Genomic DNA, 23,163 nt, shown 5'->3' on the forward strand with positions numbered 1-23,163 from the left:
CCTTTCGTAACATTTCTTGCGAACCACTATAATGCCACCTTCTTTTTTGTGTTGTCATGCGCACACATTGCAGACCTTTTTGGGTCTTCTTTCCTTTTCTTTTGGGCACAGAATTCATCTACTGAAAAGTTTAGCTGTGAGATACTAAGGTAAAGGAATCTTCAGAGGTCACCTACATTGAGGAAAGGCTACTGTGTTCTTGAACCTTTTGAGCACTCTTGTTATCAGAAGGTATCAGTAATGATGTGGAGACAGTTGATGGGGTTTTAGTGGTTCAAATGTTCAAATGGCTCTGAGCACTATGGGACTTAACTTCTAAGGTCATCTGTGCCCTAGAACTTAGAATTACAAATCTAACTAACCTAAGGCCATCACACACACCCATGCCCGAGGCAGGATTCGAACCTGTGACCGTAGTGGTCCCACGGTTCCAGACTGTAGCGCCTAGAACCGCTCGGTCACCCCAGCCGGACGGGTTTTAGTGAATACAGTGAAGTGTGCTTGGTATCATCAGGTTCACAAGGGCTGACTATTGCAGAAACATGTTTAATATGTTCACTTGAAGTGGAAGCTGGAGGGCCAGGATGAATTAAGGTAGTTTATAATAAGAAAGGAACTGAACATATGAAAGGGGGAAGGGAGTGAATTCATGTTTGATCAAGAATAAAAGTTTATGGCCTCATGTTTTATGTGATGCTCTTACATAGTTATTTGCAAACATTTTGCAGGACATCTGTTGAGGAAACCCTTCAGTTATGACATCAGAATAGTAAGACTTTCCTCTTATATTAAAGGCGCCAACCATTTACTAAATTGCTTGAAATCTGTGCCTCTCACACTCCAACCACACACCTTGCTTGTCACCATCAATGCCACTTCCTTCTATACAAACATGCCCCATTTATATTGTCTGTCTGCTACTGAACAGTTCCTCAACCAGCATCCACCTATTTCTGAACCTATGACATCCTTCCTGCTCACATTAATAAACTTTATGCTTACCAGTAAATATCACACCTTTGAGGGGCAGACATACAAACAGTCACAGTTCAGCAGCATGTCATGGGAACCAGGATGGCTCCTTCCATGCCAATCTTTTCATGGGTCACTTGGAGGAGGGTTTCCTAGGATCCATAAGCCTTCAGCCGCTGGTTCGGTTTTAGATGCGTTGATGACATTTTTGGCATATGGACTCGTAGTGAGGCTGACCTGCTAAAATTCTTGGATATGTAAATACATTCTCCCAATTGAATTTTATGTGGCCCTATTCTGGATCCCATGTCATTTTGCTTGATGTCAACCTTGTCTTCACAGAGTGTCAGCTGTTCACATTAAATCTACTAACAAACAGCTGTAGTTAAATTTTTACAGTTATCATCCTTTCCATGTCAAACATGCTCTCCCATACAGCCTTGGCATTCGAAGCAAATGTATTTGTTCATATGTGGACTCTTTCCAGCAATACACCACCATTCTCACCTTGGCCTTTCCTTGACATGGTTACACCAGCCTATTTCAACAGCAAATTTCCTGGTCTTTCGCATCCAATTATGGTACTGTTGATCCCTCCAAAAACCTGCTTCCAGTTACATGTCCTGTCACTCAGTATTATCAAGACCTTGAATGTATTAATCACAAATCCTACCCCTGTGACTGTCCCTGGTGTAAGATTTCCCCTTTGTACCCTCCTACTACCACCTATATCACCCTTGCAACTGGCAAAAAATATACTGACAAAGGCAGACCCACCTGTGAAATGACATGTATTGTACTAGCTGTTATGTAAACACTGTTGTGCCTTTTACATTTGTGATGGAGACTACCAAGTAAGCAGTTAGGAGGGTGTCTATGGCAACAAACAGTATCCTGTTGCAGAACATACTTTACATCACGAGTCGTGACTTCGATGCCTGATTCATCACATGTGCCATCTGATTTCTTCCCCCAGGCACTAGCCTCTCAGAACTGCACGTATGTTAACTTGGGCTAACATGTCCTCAGTTCTCGCCACCTATGTGGCCTCATTTTATGTTAATTTCTTCGCTCTCAGGATTTGTTCTCCGTTACTATTCCTGCCTTCACTCCTTTCAGTTTTCTACATCTTTCATTTTCTGACCGTTCTATTTTTCCCTGCCCCCTCACCTGTGCCACATACAATGCACATAGCTTTCCACTCTTATTAACTTGCACACAATGTTTTCTCAGTAATCTCTGTCTTGGGTATTAACCTATCTCCCTCTTTAAGCTCTCAGGTTTTCGAGTCTCACCAGATACAGTCCCCAACAATCAGTCTTTCCTTCTCATGCTGTCTGGTAAGTCTCTCCTGATTTGGGGTTCTGAGCAACTCTCCTGTACTCTCCCCATTTCCTAAACCTCACCACTCTTGTTCGTTCATTTCTCTTCCTTCCTTTTCAACCTTTCTGCCAGGAGGAGGAGCCACTGGCTCTGAAAACTTTCAAATTTGAGTACATGCGTTTCCTGCTGCTGCTGCTTGGTGAGTATATTTTTTTACTTATCCAGTTACATTATATTTTCAAAAATTGATTGCTTTTGTTGATAAAACAGTGAGATTGTTTTTCATGAGTGAATGATGCATAGTTTGACATAAGTTACAATTGTTATACACTTGTGAGTAGTAGAATTGGGGCAGGGAGCTGCTGTCGCTATGGCAAAAGTGTCACGTGACAGAAATGTCGTCACAACCGGCTCTTGGCCACTGGCATGTCAGGCGGGTGCAGGATGGACGGGATGATTTATGTCACTGCACTACACACAATCACGTTGACGTGACCGTAGCACAAAAAATAAAATCACTGTGCTGCTGCATTCTCCCTCTCCACACCTGGCCCCTGCAGACTCTCTCTCTCTCTCTCTCTCTCTCTCTCTCTCTCTCTCTCTCTCCAAAGTTGACAACCCTTTTGAAAGGATTTGCAGCCATAGATGGGATGAAAGAAAATTCACAGACGGCGCTTTGCGCTGTTGTATTGTGCAAGGTAATAGCTGACAAAACAGGTGTGATTACGTAGTACATTGAACAAAAGACTTACATGCCATTGAAAATCAACAGAGCATGAGACTGGCTCAAAGAAATAAAATATAGGGACAATACAGATGCAGTAAGTTTGCTGTATGCTTTATGTGACACTGTATTTGGTAACCAATTGACTTCCCTGTTCACTTTTTTCCTCCTATTATTATTTCAGTTATTGACAAAGGGCTTTTTGATTTCAAGTGATTAAACTGTGTCACCTATTGATGTTAAAAATCTTACCAGTAGTTCACAATTAGTTCATAATATTGTTACATTCCATCCTGGATTTTTCATTGTTCGATTTTTACCATTTGTTCAAGTACACATTGTTCCAAATGCTCTATATAAGAGCTTATAATTATCTGTTTTAAATATTCTAAACAGTAGCTGAAAATATTATTAATATACTCTTGTGTTGTTTAGAGAAAAGTTTTCTTGTCTTTGCCTGCTGCACGTGCCCTGTTTCAGGAACATTGTGATAAGGGGGTGCAGTCAGTGTGAATCCTTTCTTACATTAAGCAGTAACAAGCTGAAAAGAAATATCTAGAAGGCATAATTATTTTAAACATTATTCTCCTGACATAGGAATTCCGTAAAACTTGAGTTACAGATCTCATTGAACATTTTAATTTGTGAAATTATTGTAGTTGTACTGTTTTGCCATTTGTATGTATGTATCCTCATCTAGTACAAGAGTATAATCCCAACAAAAACTGAGGTCCGTGGTGCATAAACAGTTTCATTTGCCACAGCTACAGATAATTTTATTGTGTCCCAAATGTCCCACATATTTGAGAGAGCACTGTCGTATTGCATACGCGTAACATTATCCATTGAAAGTAACATAAAATTGCCTAAATTTGAAATATTTGTTTAAAAATATTGTTGGAGAAATGATTTTTGTGTTTTTATTTCTTTCTTAGATTTTGGATGGAGCTGCCTTAAAAAACTTAAACATACTTGGTGATAATGAGTCACTATATAAGAAGCTTGATTATTGTGTTACGCCTTTTGGGAAAAGGTAGGTCCACATTAAAATTGCTGTGTTAGTGATGTACTTCTGTTTATGATTTAATTGTCTTTACCCTGCTGCTTTATTTTAGGTTATTGCGTCTCCAAGTGTGTAATCCACTATGTAATCGCGCAAAGATTATTGCAAAACAGAAGGCAGTTGGTATTTTAGCGAGAAATGGAGAATTAGCAAAGGAAGTTAGAGCGATTATGCGCCCGTTGCCAGATCTGGAAAGGCGCCTCACAAAGTAAGTTGTTAGATATCAATAGTTCTACTGTTTCAGCCAACATTGCAACTTCATTTGTGCACATCATTTTAAGTATATATCAGAAATGAGAATATTCATGTATGTTCAATGTGAACTTTGCTGGTTGGAAAGTAGCCTAATGTTTCAGCCACATAAACTGTGAAAGTTTTCCACTTTCAAATTTTGTGGATGCATTTACTTTCATTGTGTCTTAAGTAAAGGTCTGCTAATAGTGTAGTTGAGCGACTTGGGTCTGCAGGATGTTGTGTTTGTGCCACTGGCTGAAATTTTATGTTTTCAAATAGTGTACACCCCCTGAAAGATAGGCAGCTTCCTACTCGTATGTGGTGATGCTGAGTGCTTTCGCAATCTGACATTCAGGACCTATACACCAACAGGACTTGATTTGAGCTGGCTACCATAGAGGGGAGAACCGGTGCATGAATGGATGTTACAAAGCTCAGATACGAGGCAGGCTCAACAGTCTCAGCCTGGCAGAGAAAACATCAGGCATAAGAAAAAATTTTTTAATGTAGTCATCTTGCAAAGTAATGTACAGTATGTAATTTGAGGACAATAACTTTTTAATGCCCTTCAGAAAAAATAGTTTGCCCATTGTGTGAATTGTCATTCAGCCAGTCATTTCTTGGGTTTTGTGTATCACTTGAAATACAATGTTGTGCAGCTGTCCAGAATCAGTTCAAGATGTGATTGCCATTTATCATGATGGAAGTGGACTTTCATCATTGTAAGATCAGAATGCGTATTGTGAATAATATCCTAGAAGGTAGGAGACGAGGTACTGGCAGAAGTGAAGCTGTGAGTACCGGGCGTGAGTTGTGCTTCAGTAGCTCAGATGGTAGAGCGCTTGCCCGTGAAAGGCGAAGGTCCCGAGTTCGAGTCTCGGTCGGGCACACAGTTTTAATCTGCCAGGAAGTTTAATATCCTACTGTTTGTTGAGTAGTGAAGTTTAACATTAAGTGGTGACAATTCTGTTCTTGTGGAGGTAATCCAGGAGTGCCACACTGTGAGACTTGCAGGAAACAGTAGCTGTGACTTTTCATACAAATGGAGCCACTATTTACTTTCTTTGGTGCATTTTCACCTTTTATCGCCAACTGTTCTGACTACTCCTGTATCTCTGATGTTTAATGATGAACCATGTTTTGTTTACTGTTATGAAACATTTGTGAAAGATACAGGTATAGCATTTACGCAGATCTTAACATTATTCATCTACGGTAATTGGAAAGTGTGATATTTTCAATACCAGGGAAAGCGCACTAATTTGACCAGCAATAATTCGGAGTGAAATTGTGACTTTATGGACGAGTGACATTGGTTGTACAGGGTTTTGGACATTCTGGATGCTCCTTATGTTTAGTTGATGTGTGACCACTTTGAAACTCATCATTTCTTTCCAGAATAAATTTTTCACTCTGCACCTGTGTGTGTGTGTGTGTGTGTGTGTGTGTGTGTGTGTGTGGGCGCGCGCGCGCGCAGATACGAAACTTCCTGGTAGATTAAACCTGTTGCCCATAAAAGGCAAGGGCCTGGGCTTGATTTCGTGTTTGATGCACATTTACAGTTTTTTCCTACATAATTTAAGTATGTATATATAATGTTCAGTTGGAGGAATTGTTGATAATTAACAGATGATACTCCTTATTTAAAACCATACATCAATATCTCACACCCATGATCATGCTGTCGACAAAGTTACAAGTCCACGTAAGATGGTGGTGGGGTAATTTGAAGTATGTGTGTGAGGGAAACATTCCACGTGGGAAAAATATATATAAAAACAAAGATGCTGTAACTGACCAAATGAAAGCATTGGTATGTTGATAGAAACACTAAAAAACACACACACAAATTTCAAACTTCGCAACCCAAGGTTGCTTCATCAGGAAAGAGGGAAGGAGAGAGAAAGATAAAAAGAATGTGGTTTTTAAGGGAGAGGGTAAGGAGTCATTCCAATCCCAGGAGCGGAAAGACTTACCTTAGGGGGGTGGGGGTGGGGGGTGGGGGGAAGGACAGGTATACAATCACACGCGCGCACACGCACATATCCATCCGCACATATACAGACACGGGCAGACATGTGTAAATGCAAAGAGGTTGGGCAGATATGTCAGTCGAGGCGGAAGTACAGAGGCAAAAATGTTGTTGAATGACAGGTGAGGTATGAGGGGCAGCAACTTGAAATTAGTGGAGGTTCAGGCCTGGTGGGTAACGGGAAGAGAGAATATATTGAAAGGCAAGTTCCCATCTCCGGATTTCTGATATGTTGGTGTCAGTGGGAAGTATCCAGATAACCCGAACAGTGTAACACTGTGCCAAGATGTGCTGGCCGTGCACCAAGGCATGTTTAGCCACAGGGTGATCCTCATTACCAACACTGTCTGCCTGTGTCCGTTCATGCGAATGGACAGTTTGTAGCTGGTCATCCCCACATAGAAGGCTTCACGGTGTAGGCATGTCAGTTGGTAAATCACGTGGGTGCTTTCACACGTGGCTCTGCCTTTGATCGTGTACACCTTCCGGGTTACAGGACTGGAGTAGGTGGTGGTGGTGGTGGTGGTGGTGGTAGTGGGAGGGTGCATGGGACAGGTTTCACACCAGGGGCGGTTACAAGGGTAGGAGCCAGAGGGTAGGGAAGGTGGTTTGGGGATTTCATAGGGATGAACAGAGAGGTTACGAAGGTTAGGTGGACAGCGGAAAGACATTCTTGGTGGAGTGGGGAGGATTTCATGAAGGATGGATCTCATTTCACGGCAGGATTTGAGGAAGAGTAAATTTACTGGAGAGTCACATTCAGAGTCTGATCCAGTCCCGGAAAGTATCCTGTCACAAATGGGGCACTTTCGGGGTTCTTCTGTGGGAGGTTCTTGGTGAATGTTCCTCTTTACTCCTAAACTGTTCACATTGTACCTAAACTTTTCATGCATATTTAAACTTCTTTTTTCCAGGTTTTGCTAAATTCATATTTTGTTTTTTGTTCTGCACAGGATACATACTTTTGGAAATTCAGATCTTCATAATGCACATCCTGATGAAAGAGCTATTTTTTATGAGGACAAGATCTACTCTAAGAGAAAAATCATAGATTTCATTTCAACCCTGAACGCATTTAAGACTGCAGTTTGTGTTGGGGAAATGTTTAGAGGTGAGAATCACAAAATTCTGTCCATTGAGAATACATGTATTTACTACTATGGAACCAGAGATACCACTGGAAATGTTTAAAGGTGAGAATTATAAAATTCTGTCCACTGATAATACCTGTATTTACTACTATAGAACCAGAGGTGCCTCTAAATATTTGCTGTGTTCATGCTGACGAACGAATTACTGCCGTCAAGACCAAAAATAAGAGGATGGATCATTAAGTGGCATACTGTTATATCACATGATAGTGTTATAGCTGGGATAGTTCAATTTTATAGTTCAAATTTCTGATTAATCATGATATATTTGATCAGGTGTAGCTCTTGTGACACAAGTGTGAGCAACTGTGCAGCAGTGGTGTGCATTGTTACAGTTGCTTGTTTGTGAAGTACGGCGTAATTGGGGGGGGGGGGGGGGGGGGCAGTAACTCGGGTCCCAAGCAAAGGAGAATTTGAGAGTGGTGTAGTAATGGATACTAATGCGAATACTGCAATTCATCCAAGAACAATGGTAATAATACTAATTCTAAGATAAAGTTTTATAGCAAATTTAATGTGCACATCCTCTCACACGCATGCTTTTGTGTGTGTGTGTGTGTGTGTGTGTGTGTGTGTGTGTGTGTGTGTGTGTGTCTGTGTGTGTGTGTGTGTGTGTGTGTGTAAATATGGCATAGTTTTCATGCTCTTCTGTGACTCAACACTTCTGCTATTCTGTGAGTGGCCTCCTTTTCTCTTAAAATATTTACAGTCTCCTAGATCTTTCTGTACTATTTCATTCATTGAATATATATCAAACAGTGTAGGTCAAGAGGGCAACAAGTGAAAGACATTTGTGCAATGATGTCTCGGCTTCTTTAAAAAGTCATAGTGATGTTTGCAAAATCAGCATAAAAAAATAGTGAGGTATCCTGTAGATCGATGACAGATGATGATACTGTGACACATGTGTAAAAGTAAATCGGAAACACATACAAGGTGAACATGAGTGGAAGTGCCCAACATTACTAATTATTAGGAAGTGCCACAAAAAATTAAATAATGAACATGTAACATCAAAAGAAAATATGATGAGTGACAATCAACTCAAAGATATCAAGAGTTTGTGAGAAAATGACAAGAGCTGGAAAAAAAAATATGAAGCACTTAATTGGAAACGTCACCTTAGTTAGTGTTGAATGAATGTGGAATTTTTTGTACTTAATATGTAGAAACAATGCCATATTCATTCAGTAAATATTTAGCTGTACTGCTCTCCATGAAAAGGTACAATACAATGTTGTTGTTAATGGGCATTCCTCACAGAAAATGTGGTATGTTCCGAATAAAATGTGCAAACAAGTGCAACTTCTAAGTACAGCTTCACTGATATCACTATCAAATAAATTTTCTGCATTACACCCTGCTTGTTGTAATACAACCAACATAGGCCAACCAAAAAGTAGTGCCAAAAATTCCGATAAAGATTCGAAAAAGGACTTTCCGACGCAAAGTTTTTCAAAGGACTCTTACTGTGTGCCATAACAGAGGAAAGTCAACTAAAATAAAGGCAATTGTGTTGCGATTGTAGGTGACTGCTTGTATATGAAAGGAAGAATAACACAGCCTTGCAATGTTTTATAAATTTATTGTCGAAACTGTCAAACCAAACATCATCATCACAATTGTGTCTCTCCCACATCATTTGCCACAGTAGTGATGTTTAAATAAAGAACTACAGTTCTACGATTATGAACTAAAAATTGTGTGATAAGTTTTACTATTTACATTTGCTAGGCACAAGTAATATGAGCTGTGGTAAACACACAAGCCATAGAGTGCACATAAACAATAAGAGAAAGGCCAAGCTAGTTTCCCAGGCATGTAAAGTTTGTGACAAAGCTATTTATTAGGGGTGGGGGGGTTCAAATTGCCCTACACCAAACCCACAAAAAGAAAGAAAGAGAAATACAGGAGGATGTAGTTCAGATTTGCGAGACTACTGCTCACTTCAGGAAAAACCAGACTTTGAAATAAGTAAAGTCACTGCAACACAGTCCTAAAGACACAGTCAATGCAAATGGGTACTGTAAAAATTGCAACATAAACAATGTGATTCATGTAAAGTGCTAAATCAACAAGGATGGATAATATCTTTGCAGATAGTGCATCTTAGTATTCATTATCTCAGAAACAATTGAGACTTACTGCAAGTATCCATTAACAAAACTCATATGTTAGCAGTACCTGAACATCGGCTAAAACCCCCTCAAAAAATGTATTACAGGTTAGAAGGTTACTTACTAACAAATAGTTATTGCAAGCAATGCCAAAACATAGGGGTGTTGCAATATAAACATACAACAGTTTAAAAAATTAAAAATAGCGTTTCTGGAACACCATCCCAAAGAAGAAAGGTGCTGTATATGTCCTGGCTGGTCCTAATGACCTTACTATATTTGGTGACTTTAACATAGATACAAACTCAAGTAGTGTAGTAAACATGAAGATAATTGATGCATAATCTTTTACTATAAGCAGCTTGGGCACTAGAGAAGTGGGCATGTACTCCTCTAGAATAAATTCTGCAATAATCAGCAGAATGGTAAACTACCATCACTTATATTTTGATAATTGTGATGACTTTTGACAGGTGATATAGTACTGCATTGTTTAAAATAATGGAGAAATCAAATGTAAACATCTTTGAATACAAAGTAACAGATGAGAAACAGGTTCTTTGTGGCAAGTGAAAGGGTCTGACAACAAGCACAATTCATTTTTATTGATGTACATATTCTGTAGATCCTTTTTGTTTCATGAAAATAGTTGCAGAGAACGACGAAGGCTATGATTGTACAATGTTGTGTATGAAGTACCACTGGTCTGTGCCTGCCTGACTTCAGAATGGGGTAGGGTATTTTGGGAAGATGGGGGGTTCAGGTTGTGTGTGCATTTTCGGTGTGTAAGCTTGTGCTTGTGTGTGTGTGTGTGTGTGTGTGTGTGTGTGTGTGTGTGTGTGTGTGTGTGTTATTTGGTCCATAAAGTGGTGCAAAAGGGTTAATTTTAGGCGTTTGTGAGAAGCTTCTGATGGTTCTTGTCCTAAATTTTGAATGGGGTGAATTTTGTGTTGTTTTGTAAAATTTTGTGGAGTTTTCCTGGATAAGTGAGTAAGTGGTGGGTTGACATAAAAGGTCTCTAATGTGTGAGTGTTGGAGACATAATCTGACAGCCCTTGAGATGACACGGAAGACTTGGTTTTGGAGACGCTGCAGTCTTGTTAGTGCTGTGTCTTCATAGACCACACTTCAGAGCCATACAAAATGAACGAAAATATTAGCTGGCATCAGAGGATGAGTTTGCACTGAACAGTTAATCTGTCTCCTTTCAGGAGGTGATACAACCTACAGAAAAGTGCGCAGTCATTGTTTGCTGCAGTAGTGAGATGCTTGTTCCACATTAGGTGTCAACTTATTTCAAGGCATAGGTACATTATAGGTTTTTCCAGGTCAAATGTCTCCAATGGTAAATGACGATAAGAGAGCTGTGTCTTGGGGATGAAAGAGATCACCTGGTAATAATACAACTGCACAATCTTGTCGAGGAGTTGTAGATGGAGGAGGCTGTGACTGCATTTGTATAAGGCGGTATCGTTGGCATATAGAGCAATCTCTTGGCCAATCTGCGTAGGAACGTCATTCATGTATATGATATAAAGGACGGGACCTAAACGTAGGCCGTGCGTGACTCCTGCTGCAGTCTTCCGTGCCTGGCTCCAATGCTTATGAAGAACTGTCATCCTGTAAGGAAGGAGTCAATGAACCAGATTGTGTATACTGGGCACCATATCTGATCGAGCTTGTAAATTAAGCCATCATGCCAGACATGGTCAAATGCTTTCTCTGTGTCCAGGAACACTGCTGCTGTTGCTTTTCTCCATGACCTGGCCAGACAAATGTGCTCTAGCAAGCAGAGGGATTGTTCAATGGTGGAATGCTCATCACGGAATCCAAACTGTTCATATATAAGGATGTTGTTTTCAGTCAGGAAGTGAGGAGGGATGACAGGATTATTAATTGTAGAATTTTACAGAGGCCAGGGAGGAGGGAAGTGGGCCTGTAGGTTTTGGGAAGCAGCAGGTTTTTGTTAGTTAGTGTGATGTCCTTTAGTTATACATGCTGAAGGGAAGTATGTGAGCTTCAGGTAGATGTTATAAATGCTTGCTGGGTAGGATATGGCGGAAGAGGAAAGGTACTTTAGGAGTGGGGTACAGATTCAGTTGGGATCAGGAGCCTTGCGGTTACCCTGATGCTTGATGAGTGCGCACATTGTCAGCTCGTTAACGGGCACAAATTCTATCACTGGGCACGGATTGATTACCAGAGTCACTCATCATCCAATAACGATTCTCTCCTGCCTATCACTCTCGTCATGGATGACATGAGTGATGCGCCAACGTGGGACGAAAGAGTGAACAGTTTAAAGGTCAACCCGCAAACCTGGACTTGAAAGTATCGGCATAGTGGTGCAAATTGCAACAACACTGCTGTGAGCTTACTTCACAGCAGCAGACACAGAGCCAGAAAGATAATTGGCGTAGATTTGATACGACTACTGGCCACAGGCGTTTTGGAGGTGTAGACCCTGCCGTTAGCCAAATGCCATAGATGGAGATTAGGAGAAACCGACATTTGTCATCAACAATGTGGCCATCCACAACTGAAGCATGGATGGCAGCATGTAAGCAGCACTGTTGACATTGCACCGGTCGCAGAAGCCGTTCACGAACAATGACATTTCCAGTGAGAGTTGCCCTGTAGATTCAGTGTTCTAAGTGAGAGTTTACTCCAAATAGCTGAGTGCTGTACTTTCCACACTAACACAACATATACCAGTACTAACCACAGTGAACAATTGGTGTAGTCAAACTTATGGTGAACAGAGAATAAAATTGAGTCTGGATCTTCAGTATGATCCTACTTGGACATTTATTTTTGCCATTCCTGGCAGGCATATACTCGGTGTGGATTTTTTGTCTCTTCATCTGTTGTCAGATTTCCTCAACTGTCGTTTACTTCCAGCAAGTTTGTCAACTGTGTCATTTGTGCTGGCAAATGAGGAGTCGACTTTGCCCATGCAACTGTGTGGAAACCACTCAGACGTGTCACATGATGCTGACTGATGCATCCAAAACGTTTTTGGCCAGTGGAAACCGTTACCATAGTAAATGACGGCAATCTTTTCAGCCACATACTTCGAAAAGTGTCCAACCAGTAAGCATCGCCTTGTTTCATTCCTCTTGCTTTTTGGAGGGACATTACCAGCCGAGCACAAACCATAACATTGCTGTTGACATCTGTGAAACATTTCCCTGGTGAAAAGAGGATTTCGGAAGTGATATGGCCAGTTCCTTAAGCCATTCCTGAGAGAAAACTTTCTGGGGGAAAATATCGGTCTCGAAAGTTTTCTAAAAGATTGGGGCAGTCCCTGGAAATGACAGTCAAACGTTTCGACCACCTGTTCAACATATAGCCCAACATTTCTCCCTTTGTTATTTTTCTCTCTTTATGTTTCCACACTAGAGAACAGTGAGCAAATGGCGCTAAATAAGACATTTGGATTGACTGGGAATATTGTGACGTAAAATGTTTAGATGCAAATTTCTGGAAGAGGCATTTCAATACACTTGAGTGGATGTGCCTCATTTTTCCTAAGGTGATGGTAGTACAGTGGAGTCTAGTTAGTGTTTTTCATTGGCGGAACAAAAAAAAATGTTACTGATTGGCAGTTACTGTTTGAGACGGGGGAATTCTCCACAGAACTGATGAGCTCTGTCCTTTCTCTTCGCTTCATATTCTGCTCTGAATAAAGTGACTTCAGGTGCTGCCAGCAGAGAGGACACTTGTGCTCTGTTTGCAGCATTTTACACTCTGCAGACACACTTTGGGTTCCGCATGCAGCTAGGTCAGGACGCTCCGGACAGGGATTTTGGCCACACTTGTCAACGATGCAGCAGCAGCAGCAGTACACAGTGGTCCATCACAACCTCCTCCAGTCGTCATATTCGTGTTCCCAATGGTTGTGAGATGTAGTGGCAGCACCAGTGGTTCAGGTCATGATGAATTTAGTAACCTCAATAATTTCATGGTTACGTTCTTTTAATTAGCATGGTTCACTGGAAGAGATATCTAGATAAATAACTACCTAGTATCACTTCTCATTCTCTTCTGTCCACCAGTGGTGGGAAGTGTTGTCACCGGACAGTACACAGTATCTACACCTGACCTGGTCACCATTCATGCTTGGGTGTTAAGTAGATTTGATTGTACAGAAACATTTTTGCTAATTCTGGTAATGCCAGAGGGCATTTAAAAAACTTGCTGCAATAGGGCCTTCTGTGCTTTTCCAGCATAAATTTAAGCATTTTGGAGTGACACAACACCATGCAGATCCAACAGAATTTTAAGCATGAATTGTTGTACGAATTTCCATTCCTATTCTTTTAAATGGATGATCTCATATTTTCAGCTACAGTTGAGGGGCATGTGACTCACCTGGGACAGTGTTTTTTGAGTGTACAGGACTATGGTGCTTATAGCTCTCCCTCCCTTCCCCTCATATACATATAGTCATTCCTACTGTCTAGCCCTTGCCTGCCATAGGTGTCGCCAGCAGTACTTTAACATTCCTAAAAATTTGCACATTCTTCTGTCAGAAAGTGGTGACAGATCATCTGATGAGACAACATACCCCAGAAATTGCATCTCTCCTGTCCACAAAGATTGTTTTTGACAAACAAGAGATGCAATTTCCAGGATATGTATTCTCATCAAATGATTTGTCACCTCTTCCTGATGAGGATTCCGCAGATTTTTAGGAATGTTAAAGCATTACTGGCGACGCGTTCCAGGACTGCCAAGTGAGCAGGAACATCTGACAGTACTGCTCTCAGACAAGCATATAGGTAATAGGAAGATACCTAGGACTTCGGTAGATGAAGCAGCATTGGTACAATCACGTGGCTGGCTCAGCTGTGCGTTAGTACCCCATTGGCTCTAAATATGGTTGCAACCCAAAATACATTTGGTGCAGCATTGCAACAGTGTGTGGATAGTCGATGGCAACATCTTGCCTTTTACTCCCAGAATCTTACGCCACACCAGAAGAAGTGGAATACTCTCAGTGGCAAGTCGGTGGTGGTCAGCATGACCATTAAACATTGTCAGTTGTCTGTGGAAGCAAGACATCTTACATTTTACTAACTGCAAAGTACTAATTTCTTTGTTCCAACATGCAAAGGGTCGTGGCTCACTGCGGCAATGTAGACAAGCAGAATATATAGCCCAACTTACAAATGAAGGGCTTCACATTCCAGATGCCAGACTACAGGCGGGCCATAGGCAGAGAGAGTGTCTGAGCAACACGAGCACACAGCGCTGCACGATTTGCTCCAAAATGAACACACAGCCTGTAGCTGTGACTTACTTCTGTTGTATATTTTGCCACAAGTACCTGGTGCAACAGATCCCATGACAAACACCCATACCTTCCCGCAGAACTACATGCTTTAGTTGGCCCTGATCTGTTGCCTGAATAGTTGCTACGTGTGCTGTAGCTTTGTAAGTTACCAATTGGTAATTGTACAGTCTTGGCAACATGTCAAGATTTGTCTTTGCAGGCAGTGGTCAGCACCTGGATGACACTGAAAACTTTGTGTTGGAGACGTTGCAGTTGTGTTAATACTGTGTCTGATGCCATAGACGCACTTCGAGACATAAAAGATGACTTCTCTCCATTCCTTACAAAGAACTGTTCTGTAAGGAAGACATAAAATATTCAGGTTAAATGTCCTGTGCACCCTATTTGATCTGCTTATAAATTAGGCAGTCATGCCAGATGTGGTCCAATGCCTTGTCTATGCCCAGGAACACTGCTCCTGTTGTTCCTCTGCTTACTCTGGGTAGACAATTCTGTTCAATTAACTTAAGGGATTAGTCGATAGTAAAACGCTTAGCAGGGAATCCAAACTGTTCAGGCATAAGGATATTGTTTTCAGTCAGGAACTGATGGAGGGGTGAAAAAGGACTATTAACTCTGGGATTTTACTGAGGCTAGATAGGAGAAAAATGGGCTTGTAGCTTATGGGAAGGAGTAGGTTTTTGTTAGTTTTGGGTAGGGTGTTGGTCTTTGCAGTTTTCCACACTGAGGGGAAGTACGTTAGCTTTAGGCAGGAATTAAAAATGCTTGCTAGGTACGTAATAGTGGGAGGAGGAAGCTAGTTTAGGTGTAGGGTACGTATTCGATAAGGACCAGGAGCCTTGTGTTTATCCTCATGCTTGATGAGTGCACATATTGTCGGGTCATTAACAGGCACAAATTCTATCATACGGCATGTATTTCTTACCCGAGTCACTCATCCAATATCTGTTCTCTCCTGCCTACCGTTCTCGTCGTCACGGATGACAGGAGTTCAGAATTGTGACTTGAATGATTTTGCTATTATGTCGTGCCTTTCCTTATTCGTCATATGCAAGACCATTCTCACCATAGAGTGACTTGTTATCTCTGGTGGAGCTTTTCATTGCCAGGTTACTTTCCAGATTTTGCGTCTGGATAATCCTGTTCGGCAAATCTTAGTTTCTCCTCCCAGCAGTGCCACGTGTGCTCCTGTAATCATTGTTTCACCTGGTCCTCTAGACTCCGCAACAGGCGGTGGTCGACTGGGTCGTGGTGGTGTTGCCACAGCCTACACCTCCTGGGTTGGTGACTGTGAGGTTCCAGATGTCAGGGGGGCAGGTTCCTGGTGTAATGACATTTGCATGAGCACAGTCACTGAGGATGCCAGTGCATTGTTCAATGGATTCGTCCACATGCCCTTCCATCTATAGCGGCATAATTTCCTGCATGTTCTCTCCCTGTCCCAGTTTATCACTTGTGTGCTTGCCATGCTCCCGACATCATCTACAACACTGGCAAGATCCAGCACAACAGGACTTTGGTTGGATTTCAGCTCACAGTGCACTGTGGACGATGCATAAGTTTTTGTGACAAAAATGTCAAGTATATCAGAATTCTTGTTCACATCTCCAGGAATGTGCTTGGGCTCATCAGGGACAATGACACATAGGGTGGACCGGAACAGAGATAAGTGAATTGGAAGGGGTGTGGGTAGGCTGTGATAATTTGCCAAAGGTTTTAGCTAATTTTTGTTTCTGTACCGGCAGACTCAATATTATGAGTTTGTGGAAGATCCAAGGTATGGAAACACGTTTTGCCCTTAACCATTGTCATTGTTTCGCAGCCTGGGTGGTCTGTGCAGTCGAACTGGGTGATGGCGTAGTTTCTAACAGCAAATAGTTCTTCAGGGGTGTTTCTGTCAAACATATAATATTAATAGCGTGCCAGTCGAGAAAGTCTTCCAAAACAAGATTTTCTTGTTTTAATTCTGTTGGTGTTCCAGGCTGCAGTTTTTATTCTGTTGGACCGACAGAGACTCATCTAAGCATGACATTAATGAAATTGCTCCTTCCGCAATAATCATGATATTTTTGTTTGGGCAACAGGTGCAGCACGAAACTTTGCCAACATGCCCCTGAATGTGGAGGAGATCACAGAAAAGCTTATTCCAGCAAACAGCTGCCTGAGCTCGTTGAACACTGGGAGAAGACTGCAGTTGTTTGTTAGCAGGCGCCACACCCTGGGAGAGGAGGGCCGAGAAGGTGGGACGTGCAGTGGCCAGGCGGCAGTGGCTGTCGGGGCACATACGTGGGGGAAGTGCATGGTGTAGATCAAGCCCTGGCACATTCAGTTTGCGGCATAAGGGAACCCTTTGATAACACCTTGAAGGCATAACACTCTATTGTGGGATAGGTGTGGTGGGGGATGTTGTTCCGTTGGAAATATTCTTTTATTGCACTAATAGTCAGCTGGTGTAGGAGCCTGAAATTTAGGTGATGCGCCGCTGCAGGAGGTGTTGAGGCCATCTTCGAGCTTGGGAACAATCTATCTGATAATTTACATTGTGCCGTTTTGGATAGTGGCGACGATGGGGGAGGGATCTGCTGGGGTCCCTTCACCGTGATTTTATCCACCTCTTGTGTTGAGATCGGGGCAAAGCTATTGGAGGTGGGGATGTTGGCAACTGCAGTCTCCTCACCCAGCTCCAAGTCATCTCTGCTGGTGGACGATTCTGAAGCGAGCCAGCTAGGAGCCAGTCGCTTGGTCGCTATCATCACATCTGGGTCCTATTGTTTCTCTGGTTTTGCCTTTGTAGTGTTTGTGGTAGGATGGCTGCAGGAACCCAGTGGCTGAGCAGTGAAACAATCTGGGGCTTTGGGTTTACCCAGAGTGTCTGCAGAAACGCTCTCTTACATCAGATCGTCACTGCCAAGGAGCACTGGTTGTTAATTTGTTAGTAGCCTGACCGTAGACTACACACAAGTATCTGAGTAATACCATGGGCCTTGGCGTAGGAATTTCCCCACTCTTGGAGGAGCTGGGAGGATGCACAGTGGCAACTTCGATTGGAGCACATTTTGTAGCAGTGCAGAAGATTGACAATGAAATCAGCCTGAATTCCACGGCTAGTGTGCTGTCAGTATACTACACCACAAGCAGACTACGCCTACGTCTTCACACAATTTTGTCGTGCCCACGCTAGGCGTCCGTATCCAACACTCAAACATTCTAAATACTTCTTTAACTGTTTTCAAATAATGCCCTGTTACGGTGTAATTGTTTGAGTAGTTTGGCAATCAGTTTAACATTTTAACACTGCAGTGGGACGACAGTTCAATTCTGTGTCCGACCATCCTGATTTAGGTTTCCTGTGATTTCCCTAAATCGCTCCAGGAAAATGCCGGGATTTTCCTTTGAAAGGGCACGGCCAACTTCCTTCCCTGTCCTTCCCTTATCTGATGCGACCGATGACCTCGCTGTCTGGTCTCCTCCCTCAAAAACAACAGCAACAACAACAACACTGCAGTGCCGTACACCTTCCTGCACTCGAGTTTCATTTTATGGAGGTCAGGCTTCTTTCTTGTATTGTGATCATGGTACGCTTCATTGGTTTCTTAGTGAATGGGATTGACAGCCTTGAACCTCGTAATTGAATGAATATATTGGGAAGTTATTGTAAGCAGTTTGTTAAAGATATTATAGCAGGAGGTTCATAGGGGTACTCGGCACATAATTCAGACAACCTCGTCTTGCAGAAGCAAAATCTTTCTTTGACATTGCTGAATTGTTCCAGAAGATAATTCCTTAGTGCATAAAAGAATAGAAGTACCCGAAGAAAGTGCTCTTTGTGATGCTGATGTCACCAAATTGTGAGCTCGTGCTATGGCAAAAATAGCTGAGAACAAACATTTTAAGGTCTGGAACATGATGTTCCGGTCTGTGTGAAGCACAAAGAACTTGGTGCAGTGTATCGTTCGTCATGTACAGTAGGTATCTGCTTTTGGAATATGTGATGTGGCTTTACAGTTTACTTTGAACCGGGCTAGGAGCTCTGAAAGTAATTTGTAGGCTTGAACCTGTGGACTGTTTGTCATTTATCACAATGCTAGCACTGTCAGCGAACAGTGAACTTGCATGTTTCCTATGACAAAAGTAGGTCATTTATGTATGAGAAACAGCAACAGATCAAGGACAGCTCTGTTGGGACTTTATGGAATACAATGTAGGCATGGGAAAAGCTATGTTATTAAAAGCCATACCAGTATTTTGGTTCTGAATAACCATATTTTTCAGTATTATTTTTTTTTATTTTAACCAGCCAAAAAAAACTGGCATATATGTTTGCCACAGCAGCAGTGATAAATCTTTTTGTTTTTAATTAAAGCATCTTTTAGAAAGAATTAAGTTTGGTTATAAAATTCCCATCGCTTTGAAATATTGGATTATTATAGAAATTGAGAAAACAGACCAGCACTATTTTAATAATAATGCCTACAGTAAGGAACTAGCAACAAACACATAACCTAAGAATTGGTTCAGCATTTCAGATTTCGGAGACAGTAATGCATCACTTGCCGTGTGATGTGTAGGGTTGCCGGGTCAAAAAACCGAGAAATGCCGGACTCTGCGTTGTGTGTAATCGGAGTCTTTGCCCTAACAGTTGGGTTATGTTTTTAAAAAGAAATAGTCAGCTGGATATTTTCAGTCTTGATAATCAGTTGCAGTCAGATTTTTGAGAGACCAACCTTAAATGTGCTTAAACTAAAAAAACAATCTGTAAACATCTTTACAATTTGGCCATTATGATAGCAATTAAGTGCTCAGTCTTCTTAGTGCTGTCTTTTCCTAAGATAATCGTGTGTCAGAAAAATTAAAAGTTCTACAGTAAGCAAAATAAACAGTTGTATGTTCTTCTGGGCTTGAAAGTGAGACTAAATTCAATAACTTTCGTTTCATGTAGATATGGAATCAAATAGTTACAATATACAGTTAAATATTAATACACTGCTCAGACGAATTAGGCGTACATGACTTCGGCTATCTGCCATACTCCATTGAACGATAATTGAAGCCTGGGTATGCTGACAAATCATACCTTTATCTTTCACAAATTAAGTATAAAGCAAATCATCATTACATTCTCATTTATTTGCCTAATAAGAACTGAAATTTCCAACAGTTGTCAAGAGTAGAATGGAAACAAGCATTCATCCCATCATTCTCGGTCCTTTCATTGGACTTGGAGAGCTTCAAGAAGATTTATGCTCTCCAGGAGCATTTATCCCCGCCTGACACATAGGTGGCACGTTCTCTAGAAAGTCCCTACTACACGATGCACATAAACTGTACACCTACGCACCAGCACCCTGAGCATGTCTATATGTAACTACAGGCTGGTTCATGTAGACCTATTACACCTTCCACATGGGATATACCTGGCGCGCAAGTGTGGTGGATGGTGATTATGTGTTAAATGCAAGTAGAACTATCGGATATCTTGTAAAGTCATTTTTTTCTGCCGTGTGAAACACAAGGACTATGTGACACATCAGAACGTCATTCGTTCGAATTGTTTATGTGAGCTTGTGGTTCCTATTCCAAAAGAAATAGTTCTTTATCATTATTTGTCAAGTAATCGTTATTCTATTATGTAGTTTACTACTGTTCTGAATTATAGACTCAACAGTTAGTTTTATATTACAGTACTTGGTTACACAGGTATATGTGTATACAGCATTTTGCACATGCAGGTCCTTGTTTTTGGAGCTGTTACCCTGGCAGTGACAGTAAATTTTTGGATTAGGGCAGAACAACACCGAAAACAAAAAACCAGGCATTGCTGAGTTCAACCCTGGCTGAAAAGAATGGATGAAGGCAGAGGTTTATAATCACTGCTTACGAAAAAAACTGAAACTGAAAGATCCGAACTGAGTGAGGATGGACATGACCTTTTTCAATAAGCTGCTGTGTGTGATAGAAGATGGAATTAGCAAGTGTGACACAGTCGGTCTCACATTCTCGAAAGTAAGAATTAAGCTGTATGTTTACACATTTTGTGATCATACCGGCCTAGATCACGAATAAAACACTGGTAAATGCCCTGTTATGTTGCAGGCTGGTTGTAACATTGTTTCTTGGCGACTGGGGAATCTTTTAAGAGTCTTACATTTAGCCACAGAATAGCACAGCCCACCATTTAAAAAGTTGTTATGGATATATGCACTGCAGTTTGCAACACTTTAAAAGGACCAATACTTACAGGTGCACTTGTGTTATCTTTCCAATTTTGGAAATATATATACAGGGTGGGCAGAAAATGTGGGAAATGCTTGTAGGGATGTTACAGGGCAGGTTGTACTGAGACATAAATGTTAAGAAAGAAATTCAATACGTTGTTCCGTTTCAGAGTTCTTTAGCATAGAATTTAGCCAATCGGGGTGTCGCGCGCTCGCATTCAAGCGGCCTGCCAGGGGCGGTGTTGCCCAACGAGTGCTTTGTCTCGTTAGCTGAAACTTGAATTTACATGCGCGATGATCTGATTGGCTAACTTCAATGCTAAATAACTCTGAAATGATCCAACGTATCGAATTTTTTTTGTAACATTCATATCTCAGTACATCCTACCCTGCAACATCCCTACAAGCATTTCAGACATTTTTTGACCACCTTGTATATTAGACCTAATGCAATGCCATCTAGTGAGCCAACCATAGTGCCATCTGGTTTCCCCCTTCAAGTTAGACAGGTTTCATTCTTTGTAGTTTTTCCATTTGAATAGTGTCAAATGAAGAAACTACAAAGAATGAAACTTGTCTAGCTTGAAGGGGGAAACCAGATGGCGCTATGGTTGGCCCACTAGATGGCACTGCCATAGGTCAAACAGATATCAACTGCATTTTTTAAAATAGGAACCTACCTAAAAATAAGCAAATAACAAGCAAAAGGCACTGTAATACCCCCTTCTGCGCATGTGCAGGTTGTCTCTGCCTATTGTGCATGCGCAGATTGACAGCAGTTTAGAACTGTTATCTATTCTGATGCGCGGACAATGTGCCTGCTAATTTTCATAGTTTCACCCGTTGTACCACTAGATGGCTGTCATGATAGACCAGTACCACTCACAGTGGATTGTCTTGTAATACCCGCGTAAGTCTTTGGAGGTCATCCTGCGATATCCATTCACATTCTTCAATGAGAGCCATTGATATTTAGAGGGTCTGTGGTGGAACAGGACAAGCACGACACATGTTCAATGGGGATTCAGTAAGGAATGATCGCTGGCCATTCCATTATTTACGTACCCACTTTTCTCAAGACATTGTGATGTCACCTGCCAAATGGACCTTGAAATTATCGTGCATGAGAAGGAATTCAGGGCCACCGACATATGCGGCAGCCACCGTGTGGCTGTTCGATGTACTGCCTGTAGGTAAGGAGACCACGGAAATTTACAAGATCTGTACAGCTGTCAACACTGATGCCTTCCCTCACCATCACAGAAACTTGGCCAAAGAACAGGTACCACTCACCACAGCAGCCCCACGCGCAACACAACCCTCACCTTACATGAGATGGAATCTTGACTCGCCTGTAAGTAACATGTTTTGCCTGTGACAAAGGTGCCAGTTGACATCGGAATTGCAGAATGGAAGGTGAGCTGCAGGACAATGACGTGTCAGGCGGGGTACCTGAAGAATACTCAGTATTGTAGAACACTCCAGTATAATTTCGTTTATTGAAACTGAACTACACTTCTCGAACACTCACTATATACACACAAAAACAAATAACTTGTAGACGACCATTCATCAAGAGCATCAGTGAGGTCCGTCAGAGTTGGTCGTAGCTCGTCGAGGAACTGGCCGTACTGCTGCTGCGCTGGCCTTATAAAACTGGCAGAGTACTCCAACTTTCCCTGTATCTGTGAGGCAACCTCTGCAGAAAAAGGTTCGCATTACTCTCTAGCAACTTCTGTTCGTTTTGAAGGATTGTTTCCCTCTTGGTGATGCCTGCAAGTGCTTGTGTATGTTATATGGTACACAGGGGTGTCTTGAGTGTAGTCTGCCTGGCAGGGGCTGTCTGTGGCAGACATAACAGTACCCAAACAGGGTGCCTGGTACCCGCTTCTTTCTGAGGGTATCACCTGATACTTTAATGCAACACAAGTCGAAGTTGTTGCATACATCAAAAGTGAAGATATCGAGCTATGCAGTAAGATAACAGGCACCACCCATATCAAAATAAATGTAACGTAATGGATGTTGATAAA

General features: G+C 41.7%; 1 protein-coding gene across 1 annotated transcript in view; it reads left to right on the plus strand.

The window, feature by feature from the left end:
* The window catches only part of LOC126278261 (DNA mismatch repair protein Msh6), a 321,536-nt gene that overhangs the window by 195,509 nt on the left and 102,864 nt on the right, over nucleotides 1-23,163 (plus strand). The window contains exons 16-18 of the mRNA XM_049978261.1: nucleotides 3,955-4,052; nucleotides 4,135-4,290; nucleotides 7,302-7,459. Coding sequence (XP_049834218.1) covers nucleotides 3,955-4,052; nucleotides 4,135-4,290; nucleotides 7,302-7,459 — 412 coding nt within the window. The remainder of the gene's footprint in view (nucleotides 1-3,954; nucleotides 4,053-4,134; nucleotides 4,291-7,301; nucleotides 7,460-23,163) is intronic.

Source organism: Schistocerca gregaria, chromosome 6, assembly GCF_023897955.1.
Source record: "Schistocerca gregaria isolate iqSchGreg1 chromosome 6, iqSchGreg1.2, whole genome shotgun sequence".
In the NCBI taxonomy this organism is placed as follows: domain Eukaryota; kingdom Metazoa; phylum Arthropoda; class Insecta; order Orthoptera; family Acrididae; genus Schistocerca; species Schistocerca gregaria.